At 34.5% G+C, this 16,252-nt stretch overlaps 1 protein-coding gene across 1 annotated transcript; it reads left to right on the forward strand.

The window, feature by feature from the left end:
• Window positions 1-296: 296 nt before the first annotated feature.
• Window positions 297-13,541, forward strand: LOC111714440 (hemicentin-2; the record flags this gene model as incomplete). Its single annotated transcript, XM_023489545.1, is given in 7 exon segments — window positions 297-611; window positions 4,073-4,333; window positions 6,907-7,038; window positions 7,192-7,325; window positions 7,686-8,158; window positions 9,970-10,333; window positions 12,766-13,541. Coding segments are annotated over 7 exon segments (1,901 nt in total), but the record flags the coding sequence as incomplete, so codon positions are not given.
• Window positions 13,542-16,252: the final 2,711 nt, after the last annotated feature.

Consider the following 16,252-nt stretch of genomic DNA (forward strand, 5'->3'; position numbering starts at 1 on the left):
TGGAAGATTTGAACCAAAAATGAAGGCAGGCCCCCCCCCCCCTACATCAAATGTGCCAACTCCACCATCCCCTTTAAGATTTTACCCCGTTACTGTTTGGATGCGTGACCAAAGTCATCATCAAGTAATGACTAACAAGAGTAAGCTCATATCTACAGCTACTCCCTAATTTGAGGTTTTAGCCCTTCATATCTTATCTATCCAAATTATACTAAATACTCTCTTATCTTATCTTGAGAAAATTTCAATGTTTTACGACCCGTTTCGACACACTGTTCATTAAATTTTTCTTTCAGAGCCCCCAACCTCGGTCCATCTACGAGTATCAAAAACTGGAACTCCAATTTTGGGAGCTATCAGTGCGCCGGAGGGGTCGGAGGAGAGTTTAGATTGCGTTGCAAAAGGCGGTAATCCTCCCCCAAAGCTGAAATGGTATCTGGGAGAAAGAGAAATGGCGGAAGCGCAGTCGGGTCAGAATGCCGCGGGCGATTTTGTTTCAACAATCCATCTTTCAATGACGAGGGGCGAGCATGGGAAAAGTGTTCGATGTGAAGCGAAGCACCCCGCACTCACGAAGATGGTGGATGTTAAATCTTTCCTAGACATTCAATGTAAGTACATTTTTTATTTCCAAGAAACTTTAGATGATCCTTTCTGAGTTCTGATTTGTTTTGTAAAAGCGCTGTCTAAAGTTTATCTGTATACCTTGTACGCTCTGCTTGGTTCTATCTACCTTTACTAGTTTTTGCTTGTTATTCTGTTTCAAGTATTTCCGCTTTGATTTGCATACTTAGTATTGAATACAGTAGGAAGGAAGCGGAAGGGGGAGGAAGGGGGAGGGGGGCGGTGGGGAAGGAATAAGGAAAAAGAATACTACTATTAGATTGGGGCGGTGGATAATCAAGGTGACAGAGATAGAAGAAATGTATGAATTTAAGGACAAGAAATATAAGAAAGGGAAGGACTAAGGAAGGAAGGTCTATAGTAAGGAAGAAGGAGAAGAGAAGGAATAATCAATTAAAGGTAGGGCTATAGTATGGAAAAAGAGGAATGTTTAACCAAGAGAAGGGCTATATTATGGAATAATTAGTGGGGAAGGTTTAATCAATGGTAGGTCTACAGTAGAGAAGAATGAGAGGGGAAGGTTTAATCAAAGGTAGGTCTACAGTAAGGAAGAATGAGAGGGGAAGGTTTAATCAAGGGTAGGTCTACAGTAAGGAAGAATGAGAGGGGAAGGTTTAATCAAGGGTAGGTCTACAGTAAGGAAGAATGAGAGGGGAAGGTTTAATCAAGGGTAGGTCTACAGTAAGGAAGAATGAGTGGGAAAGGTTTAATCAAGGGTAGGTCTACAGTAGGGAATAATAAGAGGGGAAGGTTTAAGCAAGGGTAGGTCTACAGTAGGGAATAATGAGAGGGGAAGGTTTAATCAAGGGTAGGTCTACAGTAGGGAAGAATGAGAGGGGAAGGTTTAATCAAGGGTAGGTCTACAGTAGGGAAGAATGAGAGGGGAAGGTTTAATCAAGGGTAGGTCTACAGTAGGGGAGAATGAGAGGGGAACTAAAGAATTTGCAACTTGATCCTGAATATTTTAGGCAGAAATATAATATCATTCAATTTTTGATAGTTTTGTGGGTAGGGGAGGGAACTATAAAGATTTACAGAATATCCTTTTTGGCAATAAAATAATTTCAAGTTGTCTACCCCGCCAACCTACTCAACCAAACTAGCACGGAGTTTTTCCATTAAATTGAGCACTGTTACTAAACACTGTAACAAATATCTAGGTAGGGGGAAAGGGGGAAAGAATTCCCCTGGTAATCCAAGATTTCCCCCTATTTATGGGCACAACTTCACTTCTTTTATGATAAAAGTTTGTGGTCGGGGGTAAAAATGAATGTTGACGGAAAGGGTTCTCTAATATAATATAGAAACTGCAAGCTTGACACAGTGACAAGGAGTGAAGGGTTGGAGCAGAGTGATATTAGGACCTGGAGAATATATCTTAACATTCTACTCTTTATCAAACCTTCAAAGGCCTTTCAGTGTTTTCTCTTCATAGCTCATTTAAAGTTCTCATCAACTTTAGGTAGGATGAGGTCGGAAAATTTTAGGTCCATTTCCTCAAGATCAGTTGGGATGATACCTTTCTTTTATTTTACCAACAGGTTTTCATCTTTTGTTTCCTGAAAAATACCAGGTTTAGTGAGGTGTAGTACTTATACTCTGTTTATTGATGTAAGGAACGCAAATATGAAAGTAAATAAATAAATGATGAATGCGGATCATCAATATATTGTATTGAGTAAAGAATAGATATCATCATATTCGTTTATTCCGGAGGGGGGGGGGGGGTGAGAGCAGGGTGTAGCAGGAGGGGTAATAATTTAACTTGTTGGGATATCAATTAGAAAATCCAATATTATATAAATGTAATGTCAAGTTAAAGTATCGTAATGCTATACAGGGAACAACTGATATATTTAGATTCAAATTATTCAAAGGATCTAAAAGAGTTGATTTCAAATTCATCAAAGAAAACTATTGTCATGAAGGGGAAGGGGTGGGTGAACACGGGCTGCTGGAAAAGTTACCAATCGCTGGGAGGCAAAACTATCGAAGACGTGGGAGGGGGAAATATTAAAGAATGTATTCTTTGTTTACATATTTATATATTTCTTTTGATCCGTCTGTTTTACTCTCTTCACATATTTCTCTTTTACGAGGGCTTGGCCCCCTTAGGTAAAATGTCAAAGGATTGAAATTCTCAATTTATCGTTCTATCATCTTCGGTCTGATCTTCCATCTTATACCTTTATCGCCATTTTATTTTGACATTTAAATTTTTTTTCTTCAAAAAATCAGCCATCTTTTTTTTCTTGATCATTGTTTTTCTCTACTTAACAAACCTTTTTATTTTTTTTTCAAATAAAAACTTAGAAATATTGACATCTTTCCTAATTGGATTATTAGATCAGCTTCTTTGTCTTTCTTTTTTATTTTTGACATTTAAAAAACATATTTAACTACTTTCTTATCTATCTACCAATCTATCAATTTATCTGTCCTATCTGTCTTTTTATCTATCTATCTATGGCAAAGTACAAGTATGGATTTCTAAAGCTATTTATTCTGCCTCGTCGTGTTCCAAGAAAACAGCAGGAAATATTCATTTTATAGGAATCTATAGGAAACTATAGGATCCAGGATCGGAATAACAGTTTCCAATCTGGGATTGTTACTTTTAATCAATTTTATAAATCTTATTTGGATTCTTCAACTACTACAATGTGTTTCTGAACATATTTTTTTGTCATTTTTTTCTCTATATCAAATGAACAAAAAGCTCCCCACAAATTCTAATTTTATAATCTTTATATCTTTTTAACCTGATTGTGAATAGACATTTGATATTTCAAACAATGAATTTTGTTAGATTAAACAGTCAAGTTTTAAATTTTAAGGTTTTTCACAATCAAGTTGCAAATATATTAGAAAATCAGATTTTGTTCTTCGCTCTCTCTTCTATCCCACAATCTCTGTCTCCCTTTCTACATATTTATACTTTATATATATATATATTTTTATATATTTATTATCACTCTCATTCTTGTACATGTTAATAATATATAATGCAGTGATCCGTCATTGTCTATTTGTCAAAACTGACATTCATTCACTCATCTATTCACCCTTTCTTGCTTCATACATCTATTCATCGCTATCCTTATATTTATATTCATTTAATAAACAGTCACAACAATATTCTAATTTATTTATCCCAAATATATTCATTTTAAATTCGTTTAATCAATCATTGCTCCATATATTTTATCATCTCTATCTTGATATACCAGTATACACTGAGACAGGAAATGTAAACAGGAAATTATCCTGCCTCAGATTCGTGGAAAGAAATCTAATAACCTGTCAATTTAAAACCCAATCATTTCTCATTTTAGACTGATTTATCTCTATCTTCTTTGTAGCCGCATTTGTATCTGTATCTGTATCTGTATCTGTATTTGTATCTGTATCTGTATCTGTATCTGTATCTGTATCTGTATCTGTCTAGATGCTCCTGAGGTAAAAATAACAAAGTCCAGCCCTCTGAGGAACCTGGAGGAAGGTTCCACTGTAACCCTGAGCTGTGTTGTGGATAGTAACCCGTCCTCCAGTATAATCTGGTACAGGGACGGATCAGGAGAGATCGTGAGCAGGACGGCAGGTTTCGAGTTGCTCAGGGTGGAGAGGGAGCAGGCGGGGAGGTACTTCTGTCAGGCCAACAACACCCTTGGCTCCAGCAACCCGCAGTTCGTGGATATTGATGTTTTATGTAAGTATTATAAATTATTTTTAACAATAGCATTTACTATATATCTTTTTCGAGTTCCAGTTACAGTGTAATTTATAAAACTGGGGAATAGGAAGACGATATTTAAGCAATCATATGGGTTTTTATGTTGCTTTAAAGCAAATGGGTTTACTAGTGGCTTAAAATTCAATTTATTTATCGAAATAGGTCGATATACACTGCACAATTGCTGTGTTTCATGTGTTCATTAGATTATTTCAAATCATACCTTGAATCTAAAACTCGTCATCTTATTCCACAGATTTATGGGTCAACCTGTAGATTATAAAAACTACTACTAAGCTTTATCATACATTCCTAGACACATTATAAGACAGATTAGCCAACAGACAGACAAATATACTGACAAACAAACAAATATATAAATCCTGGGAAACCTAGGTATATAAGAAGAGAAAAACAAACATTAATATGGCGACCAATTTTACTCCACAGTATTTGTAAATATTTGACAGGGCAGAGTAGGCTTTCATACATTATACTAATCAAGGAAAGGGAGGTTGTATATATCCCTGTATTATCTGTAAATATTGTGGGTACAGGTGAACCCTGATTAGTATGTAGATTTTACATTCACAACTCCATTGTTTGAACCTTAAACCATCAAGATTAAATCATAAGGATCATTTACCCACCCCCCCCCCCCCCGGCCTCCCACTTGTTGTCCGACCTATGGAGTTAATTCCTATATTTTATCTATTTTCAAATACGTTGTTTTACTTCATACTCTATTTATTTCCTAAAACTCAATATTTTAATTTACGGAGCTATAGTTCTATCTATCTGAAATACCAAAACTAGACGGAGCTAGTTCTATTTATCTATCTATTTAAAATACTAAAACCTGAGGGAGCAAGTTTCAAATATACCTATCTATCTATAATACTAAAATTGGACAGAGTTAGTTCTATCTATCTATCTATCTATCTATCTATCTATCTATCTATAATACTAAAACTGAACGGAGCTAGTTCTATATATCTATCTTTCTATAATACTAAAACAGGACAGAGCTAGTTCTATCTATCTATCTACAATACTAAAACTTGCGGAGTTAGTTCTATCTATCTATCTTTAATACTAAAACTGACGGAGCTAGTTCTATCTATCTATCTTTAATAGTAAAACTGACGGAGCTAGATAGTTACCTCCAAGACAGACTTTGACGGAGAATTGTCTATTCAAAATAATTGATACTATCGGGTTTCAACACAATAGAGCCAAGCATAACAATTTCATCAATTATAAACTGAAAAGAATTCTGTTAACGCTCGTAGCCGACAAACAAAGTGCTCGGCATTCAATAAACATGTTTGCGCAACTTAAAAACCCAGAATCCGCGAAAAGAGAACTCACACAGTACATTATCAATATCTTTAAACCAATTAACAATTTTTAAGGAGTACTTTTTCATATCTACAAATTCTTAGAATTTAAAATATTATATGGAAAAGTGTCATGAAAAAAAAAAATAATTATTTCTTATTTCCCAAACTCAATAGTAGTCTCATTTATGATATTAGGTTTTAAACCATGATAGGGTTAGGTAGGGAGCGGAAGGGGAGGAACCGTTGTCAGTTGAGAAGGGGGGGGGGCGTANATTTCCAAGTTTCCTGACACTTGAAAAGCTGAAAAGTTTTCAACACTTCACACAATGCGTTTAATTACAGAACATGGAAATATTTTATTCTTTTGGTAACAGTAGCAATATACCGCGGAGTTTAACAGACACCCATTGACAGAAGGACAGACAAACAGACAGACAGACAGAGACCAAATGTTGAGTGCACGTACTAAAGATATTAGTAAAATTCGTTGGTATTAATATTACCACAGGAATTCTGACTTGAAGAATATAATATACCTTGAAATGTAATTCCAACACCTTGGCCTAAATACAAATAAAGAAGGCGTTAGAATTAGTACTTTTTATTTATCAAAAAAATATTTACTAAACATTATAGAATTATGATTATAGGATGCATTTGGGGATTCTAATTGATAAATTTTTTTGGGTCACCCTGTAAAGGAAACTAATACTTACATAGATTGGGTAACCCTCATCATTTTAAACTAACCAAACCCACCCATAGTATCAGGGTCTGAGTTTAGGGGGAGTGGGGGGGGGGGAGGTTTTTTAATTGTCAAGTGTGTTCAGACCACTTAGCTTAGTTACAGACCTGATAAAGTGCGCGTAGGGTGGTATTTTTATCATTAATTAAAATACTTCTTATAGTCTAGAAGATAAAAGAATGTCGGCATCTAGAAGATTTGCAATTTGATCCGAACCTGTTTATTTCACGCGGTTTCTTTACTCCCATGTAGTTAAGAACTAATCAACTCCGGGTACCTAGCTACGTACAGGACCCAGGTTTATCTCTGGGATATACAGATACAGACAGAACCCACAATAAACATATATGACACAGTCCGTTTAAAAAATTGTGGTAAAATTGTTAGCTTTGTATTTTCTGGAAGAGTAAAAACCACAAAAAAAGTATTATTCTAGATTTGTATCTAACATTTGTTTTTAGTTGCTCCTGTGATTGATTCGGTTGGTCCTAGTTCCAAGGTTCGGAGTGTGTACGGGAGCAAGATGGTTCTAACTTGCTCCGCTACTGGAAATCCTGCTCCGACATACAAGTGGATACAGTATACATCAGCAGGTACCCCCCCTCCCTCAAGCCCCCAGTAATAACCCTAGTAATTAGATCATGGCGGAAACCTATTAATATACTCGGTCAAGTTCTATTTAAAGAAGGATGTTTTCTTGGGGAAAAAATGGCAGGAAAGGGGGAAATAAGGTTTTTCATTTTCAGGTTTGGTGGTTCGAGGAGAGGAGAGGGATCTAGTAATCGATCGCTTGATCTACGATGACGAGGGAAGCTACGAGTGTCGAGCTGTTAATAAGATCTCGCGTCAAGCGCAGGAAACCAGGAGTAAACTCATTCAGGTATTTAACCTTCGCCATTTTGAATTTCAAAGTCGCCATTTTCTATTTTATATCCACCATTGATTTTCTGAATTATGCTTGGAGAACATGAGCGGACCATTTAGTTTTCTACCTCTTCTGACACGGTCGTAAAGTTGGAAAAATCTACACATTTGATGGTTATCTTAATGGTGAGAGGATCGGGGTATACTGCTGTTAATTGGTTGCTTTATTACCCTTTTTATCCAAATTGCCCCCTTTTACATAAAACAAACTTATCAAAATTCCACTAATCTTGGTTGGTATTTTTTGTAGAACGCATTAATTACATAACTTTAAACTTTTAATTTGCTTCAAGTTTAAAATGTTAATTAAATTCAGGTTGACGTGTATGGGTCTCCGAAAGTGACTGAAAAGGTGTCCGAAGTCTATGTTACCCGAGGTTTGACAGGACAGGTCTCTGTTGAGTTTTGCTCCGACCCCCTCCCCAAGCAGACATGGCATATCGACAGCAACCCCGGACAGAAAATCCTCATCAGCGAAGGCTCCTCTCATGAAGGATACAAAGTTCTAAACGCAACTAAATCTGCGAAATCTAATTGCTACCTCTCCACCCTTGAGATTGCAGAGGTGAAGGATGAGGATCGAGCAGAGTATGTCGTCCATTTTGAAAATGAACATGGCCGAGAGATTCATACGGTTAGGGTTAAAATTGGTGCATTTCTGGGAAAAGAGACATTGATTGGTGGAGTAATCGGTGGAGGATTGACTATACTTATAGTTCTACTTTTCCTAATTTGCTGTTGTGCGAAGTGTTCCCGAAATAACAAGGCTGAGAAGAGGGATCAAGAAAGGTGAGAATTAAAGTATTTTTTACAAGTTACAAATCCGAATATATCGAATCAATCTCTGTATAGTTTGCTGTATAATTTGAACCCGTTCACTTCCTTTCTTCTTGATCTGAACCCTGTTCTTTTTTTACTAAATTTTGTTTTACACTTTCTACAATAAGTTGATTGCATATCCTTCTCCCAATACCTTGTAATAACATGCTATATCGTAGATTATTGGATTTACAAAAGTCCTATTATTATCAAGATCGTTATCAGTGTGTGTAGAATCATGAACGAATACAATAATATAATTATCTATACCATTAGCAGGGATTGGAAGCAAAACTCTCACTTTTTAAAATCCATTAAAAAAATGTCCCTTGTCAGCTCTTCCCCCTTTTTATGTGGGAATTTTGGGATTTGTTTTTCATGACATTCCATTCCATTTCATGATTATTGAGAAATAAAAACACATTTTTGATTTGGTTTCTCAGTTTTCAAAGAACTATCATAAGTTCAAGGAGTAAGTAAGGTTAGACATCCTGAGAGTCCCCAACCCCTGGAATTATCCTGGAATTTAATGGTTCTATTTTCTGTTTTGTCCTTGTATTGAGTAATCTACGCCTGTATACTAGTGTGTAGATTGCCACCAATTATATTTTTCACAATAGCACCTGTAAACCAAGGGTTCAAGACCAACATTTATGTAATTTTCGGGGCTTCAGGAGCAAGATATAATTGTTAAAAATGCGGGAATTTCCAAGACTTTTGACGGATTTCTAGGAAAAGGGGGTTGTGGTTACAAATCTAGGTTTAGGTTAATATCTAATATATGTAGTTTATATCTGGAGGAATCTATGGGAAATATTAATGTTTTCTCTTGTATAATGTGTAAGAAGAGGAGAATGTAAATGTTTACAGTAGGATTCCTATTTATTTAATATATACTCCCCCCCCCGTCAATCAATACACGCCCCTTTCAAAAACTTTTCAATTATTTTGCAAGCTTCTTCGGTGCACGCAAAAATTTGCAAAAAAGTTTTAATTTGTTTTAATATCAAGCCATAACTTGAATAAAACTATTTTAATGGAAAAAGAAATGTAATTTCCGATAAGCTATTTTTAACTTTTAAAGTATTATCTAAGAAATATAATTTTCCTTCAAACTTACATATATACTTTCATAAATATTAGAAACCTTTGAAATCATATTTTGCAAAAACTTTTCCTTTCTGTGAAATTACAAACTTTATTTGAAATTTTAAAAAGTCTAAAAAGTTTTACCATGTTAATAATATATAATGCAGTGATCCGTCATTGTCTAGTTGTNTCTGTTTTTTCTATAATAAGTTCAATAATGGTTTTCTTTATTCGTGTTCATTATCCGTCTGTAGACATGGGAAGTAAATATATTTCTATCCGAGGGAATAGCAGAAAGAAAGAAAAAATATATATTTTCAACTCCCCTCCCCCATGCTTTATATTTTTATAACAAAATAAATTTATAAGTCCGATATATTTCGTCAATATTAAATTATTATTATTTCTATATTACTCTAGTATTTACTATAGACGTCTGTCTGTAGACTGTAACGTGTTTTCTTTTGCAGCCATTTTTATTTTCTCTTCGCAATCTATTTTTGGCTGGAGGATTTAGGAATAGTTTTCATGTGTATTCAGTGAACTAATTGTAGTGGTCAAAACTTGATGGGCTCCCATTCATACTTATTCATTTATCTTTTTTTCTTTTTTTCTTTCTTTGTTAGTTCTGTCATATTTATTTTTCTTAATTTTTTTTTTATTTATATTTATTTTTTTTTGTTTCTTTTTAGTGGATCCGTAGAGGTTTGGAGTACCGGTAGTGTTAATAGTGACACTGAACGTAGCGAGATGAGTACATCTACTGCACAGACACAGCAAAGTACAGCTACACATCAGAGTACAGCAACAACGTCCAGTCATAACACATCGCACAGCGGATTGAGCACTCACAGCGCTGTTAGCGCTAGTACACAGCACAGTATTCTTAGTTTTAACACACGTCACAGCTCTACGTCTCCCCGACGAAGTGTTGCGTCCCCCGGACCCTGCTCCCCGGCGTCCAGAGCTGTTTCTCCGGGATTTACTCCTGATCTTATTCAAAATCACTGCGATAAGAAAAATGTTTCGTTTACCGAGGATATATCGATTTCACAGGTATTTTAGTTTTTATTGTTTTATTTTTATTTTCTAATTATTTTTTTTATTTTTTCTCGAATATTTAATTTCCAGACAATATATCAATCAGATTGGGTTCATAAATATTTTATAGTCTGCGGTTTGATGATTAAAAAACGTTGGATCGACATTTATCATTTAAATCATAAACTAAATATCTCTGAAAGAATATATATCACATATATATATAAACGACAATGAGGGTGGAAAGGGGAGGGGGGTCGGGTTCTCTCCCCTCTCCTTCTTCCTGCGAAATCCTTAATCCCTATTTAGTTGAACCCTTTCCGCCCTATCCGGAAATTTCTATTGCCACAGGGTGGAGAGAAGGAGAGAAGGGTTGGGGTTTGTTTTAAGTCCTAATAATTGTAATGTATGTGTTGTGTGTGAGTGTTTGTTTGTTTAATGGATGGATGTTGGTTAGCAGGAGCGTGAGAGAAAACACCTAGTTTTTAAAATGTAAATGGGTTCCCCCCTTTTTACCCCTTTCCCTTGCCCCCCCTTCAGTTCCCCCATCGCTCGAATAAAATTTTTTCGCCACCTTTCCTTCTCACATTTCCCTCCGACCTCATTTGCCGGATTTTGAATTGTGAAAAACTAGATTTTTTTAGGAGTTTAAATCACGAGTTTCCGCCGACTCAACTCGGAATTCGGGGTCAAAGGGGGGGCTGGGAACAAAGCTAAAGATTCCCATAATTACGCTTTTTCACCAATGTTTGCAAAAACAAAGATTTTGAGATTACGATTAATCGCGTTCTCGGGTTCACATTATGTACTTCCCAACACTTATGCCTGATCTCTTAAGTACAGGGTGTCCAAAAAAATTGAAGCTATCTTTAAATTTTACATAATCTTATTCTTATTAGACAATTAGTTATTAGAAGCTTGACAAGTCTTTTTTTTACCTATATTCATCTTTTAAAAATCTTATTTACAACAATTTTTCATGGTTTACATATATATTTTTTCATCTTTATCTAAAACAGGTTTAAAAAGTTCTTCACGAATAATATTGTCTTTTCTTGTGTCAAACATTTTAATTCCTTTCTTCAATCTTTTGTTTTCACTCCTTCAAGTTTATTTTTTTTCTGTTTCTTTTATTTGTAAATGTAACTTGTAAAGGTATTACAAGACTCAATGTTTTGATTTATCCTCTGCAATATAAAGTTTTGTCGGAAAGTTTTCTATCAACAGTTTCTGGTAAATATATTCCATAATGAGATACAATTCTAGTTCCATCTCTTCTATATACACCAGGCCGCGAACAAACATTTATCCTTTCTTCAAAATTAAAAAAAATGTTGTTTTTGTAAAAGTGTTGTTATTTTTGTTAATAATTAATATTATTGTTATTAATGAACTCTACTTTATAATCTAACTGTCAGAATTAAGGTTGAAGATGATTTATAATATGTCAAGTAGTCCCCTCCTCCCCCCCCTTCCCCCGTCAGTCGACCACCCGACTTACTTCCTTTTGCCTACTTACTTTTCAATTTCTCAAATCAAATTCTTTAAAAATATCTAAATAATTCTGGAGTCATATAACTCCTTTTATTAAAGAGATATTGAGAAGAACAAAAATGTTTTGAATTTCTAATTTGAAAAACTGGTTAAATTGGTTTTTTCAAATATTTGTGCGTAAAATAAAAATTACAGGAATTAAATTTGATTTTCTCCTTTTGTCTATTTAGTTCACAGTCACTCTACAATTAGATACTTTTAATAAGGGGCAATACTTAATTCCAATTTGTTTTATCATTACAGTTTATGTATTTTTTGCTCTCTTTCTATCTCTCTTAACCTAAACCTGACATATATTTGCGTTGTGTGACACCACAGCCCCNTCCACCCTTCCGACCCCTTCGACCTCATTCCACTTCCTCAAAATTAAGGGGTGCACAGGGTTTGATATATTTGACAATTCTAAAAATGTTTTTCAAATATTATCATAAAAATATGAAAAAAAAGTCTAATCATGAATTGAATTTTAATAAGTATTTATATATATATATTTACCCCTGAATAAATGAGTTAAGCGGATGTTTACGATGTTTACCCATCTTATAAACCTCAAAATCTACCATGGGAATACATTCAGGCATCATTAATATCATTCATTCCACCATCTCAGATTTAAGACATTGAACAAACTTCACCGAAAATCATAATTTTTAATGTTCCTCACCGACAAATAAACCCCGTAAAACAATTAACTGATAAATCGGTCTATTACCCCCCCCCCCCCTCCTCCCAATCTCCTTCGGGGGGTAAGGGAGAGAGTTAAAGTTAACCCCCGCCACAATAAAAAGAAAATATTTAAACCCTGGGATATAAAACTGGCATAAAGCTCTTATTTCAGATTAATAAGTCTCCGAATTCCTAAATTTAATCGTTTAATTGTATTTGTATTGCAGGAGTGTATGAGGGGACGAGTAGCTACCCCGCCGGTCAGTTATAACGACCTCTGCTTCCCTAAAACTTCAAACTATGGAAGCATGAGGAAGCAAGGACGATGTGATATCCTGAGTAGGACGAATATTAAGAAAATCGAGGATATCATCAGAGAAAATGAACTTGCCGGAAACAATGTTCGACGGAAAAATTATCATGTGAATTCCGAATATCAGTTTACTTAGTCAAAAGCGCGAAAAAAAACATTAAATTTGTTAAAACGGAAAGAATTTCTTTTCTAAATCCTACCAATGAGATAAAGAACAGTCTTGAATAGATAATGAGCTGAGAGTCTCAGACGGAGAATGAAACCCGCAAATCCATGAAATGCGATACGATAAGAAAATCCGGGATTTAAATAAAATCCTTGAAATCAAATGAGATGGAAAATCTGCCAAAACATTAGATTAGTGGAAAACCAACCGAAACATCTCAGGAAGCCTCTTATCTAGAGGTTTCTTCGTTTAACTTAACATTCGAGTTAATCAATCAGTCACATTTGGGTTTAGATAAACCCTCTAAATTTTATCAAATGTCATTAATATGATTATATAGGTTATGATTGGTGTATAGTTATTTAATATTTATCTTTTAAGCTTGTTCTTGACTAATTAATTTACTGATGCATACATTCTGATTATAAACCAAATTAGTAGCTTTAAATAAATATCATCTCATTTTTATCATTTTTATCAATCCCTGATTTTTTTGTATTATAATACCAAAGACGGAACCTTTTGAATTATAGGCAGAGCACATTGCCGAATCTAACGAATGTAACTCTTAAACTAAAAGTTTTTAGTTTGCTTATCTATATATAAATTTGGCTTGTCTGTTTGTCTGTTTGTTTGTTTGTTTGTATCCAATAAACGTCAAAACGGCTGAACCGATCGGGCCCAAATTTTTTGTGGGACATCTAGGGACCCCAGGGAAGGTTTATGAAAAATAAAAATTTCAAATATTTGTCTCTATCAAAATTCGATCGTCATTAAATTTTTAAAAATTTTGAAAATCCGCGAAATTTTTTGTAAAAATCCGCGAATTATTTTTTGTTTGTTTTACGATGTACACAAAGAGAACATGTTCACAACTAATTTAGAAGATGAGCGCGAAGCGCCCTCTAAGGCTAGAAAGAAGGGCGCGAAGCGCCTTGAGTTTCTAGTGATATAAAAGTGAAAACAGCTTAACTTTATCGTATTTATAAGTTCCTAGCTCAGTTTATGTGTTTAAATCTAAGAATGAATGAATGCAGGATAGGCCCGGAGAAGACGGTTATTGGAACGGAAAGGTCTTGATGTAGAGATGATAGATTAAGTTTATATTAGTTATAAACTTAATCCACAGATAGATAGATAGACCAGCTCAACAGTTAAATTCAGTTAAAATAATTTAAATATGAATGTTTGTCAAGAAAAAATCACAAATATTTCTAAATTTAACGAATATATTGAAGTAAATCTGGCTATAAAGTAAATAAGATTATAGATTTAGCAAAAATTCAGTTTATTCAATTTATAAAAAAATTTAAAAATAACCATGTTTGTCCCAAAAAATAACGCATGCTTTCAAATATTGAGATTGTGTGTATCCTTTGCGATTTAATTTCACATAAAGTGACTTGCCAATTTCTAGTATCTATATTCTATATATTACTTTGCTTGTATGTATCCAATAATCGTAAAAGCGACAAAACCGATCAGGCCCAATTTTTTCGTGGGACCCAGGGGCGTAAATAAGGATTCTGTAGGGGGGGGTAAATATTTTTAATTTGGCGCGCGAAGCGCGCCGAATTTTTTTTTCCCCCCCCTAGAATTTTTTTTACCCCCCCCTAGAAAAATATCATGATGTATATCAAATTATTGGTTTTAATTGGGGTTGATTTGCATTTTCCACTCATTTCTGGGATTTCCAAACTCAATCTAATAAAGGCTTCATGACATACCTTTCAGCTTTGACCTTGTTTCATATCTTTCATTATAGTCATTCATTTTACATTAACTACAAAGATCTGTAAAAAAACTGAATTTATTTAAGTTTAACAAAAATAATAATGATAGTTTTACTCTAAGAGGAAAAAGATGTTACTTTNTGTTCAGGGGTAATTACCCCTAGAATTCTAGGGGGGGGTATTTAACCCCTGGATTCTAGGGGGGGGTATTTACCCCCAGGATTCTAGGGGGGGGTATTTACCCCCAGGATTCTAGGGGGGGGTAAATAACCCCAATAACCCCCCTTATTTACGCCACTGGTGGGACCTCACATGACCCCACGAAATAAAATCCGCGAAATTTTCGTTTGTTTTTGTTTTACAATGCATACAAAGAGAAAATGTTCACAAATGAAATAGAAGGTAGCCTATAGTTATTTTACTTTGCTTGTTTGGTGTTTGTTTGTATCCAATAAACGGCTGAAGCGATCGGGCCCAAATTTTGTACACGAGACTTCACACGACCCCAGGGAAGGTTTATGAATAATCAAAATTTAAAAAAATTTCCTCCAACCAAATTTGATTTACATAAAATTTTGAAAATCCACGAATTTTAAAATAAAAATCTTAAATTTGGATTTGTCCCCCCCCCCCCATAGCAAAACTATGCACTATGAACCTCAATATCGCCTAAAAAAGAATATAAAATGAATATGTATTCAGTATCCATGAACGCTAAAATAAAGAATTCCCCCTCCCCACAAAAAAAATTGGTGAAGGCAAAATGAACAAGATTTTCTACCTCTTCAGTCCTCATATATTGTATATGTATAATATATATAATACGTATACATTGAAAAATATATTAATATTTTTGTTTGTCCTTTTATTTATGAAATCTGAATTATGAAATAACTGGTGAGAATATTAACTCTTTATCCTTCATTATAATTGGCAAGACAAAAACTCTTTACGCTTTATTTAATCACTGGTTTCTCCACTTTTAAAACCCTCAGGTTTATTCAATGTTTTGGAGGAGCCCTCCGTATCTTTTTTATTTAATCACTGGTTTCTCCACTTTTTAAACCCTCAGGTTTATTTAATGTTTTGGGGGACCCTCTGTATCTTTTTTATTTAATCACTGGTTTCTCCACTTTTGAAACCCTCAGGTTTATTTAATGTTTTGGGGGAGCCCTCTGTTATAGAAGAACAAAACCTAAACATATTGAGACTTAGAATAGAAATGATATTTAAGCATTAGACACAAAAAAAGAACTGAAACCATGTCATATTGAGACACAATACACTAAGCACGGAAATCATGTCATATTGAGAAATACTAAACTAAGAACGCAAATTATGTCATATTGAGACACAATAAACTAAGAACTGAAATCATGTCATATTGAGACAAATAAACTTAGAACTGAAATCATGTCATATTGAGACAAATAAACTTAGAACTGAAATCATGTCATATTGAGACACAATAAACTAAGAACGGAAATCATGTCATATTGAGA

Source organism: Eurytemora carolleeae, unplaced genomic scaffold, assembly GCF_000591075.1.
Source record: "Eurytemora carolleeae unplaced genomic scaffold, Eaff_2.0 scaffold1551, whole genome shotgun sequence".
Taxonomy (NCBI): Eukaryota; Metazoa; Arthropoda; class Copepoda; order Calanoida; family Temoridae; genus Eurytemora; species Eurytemora carolleeae.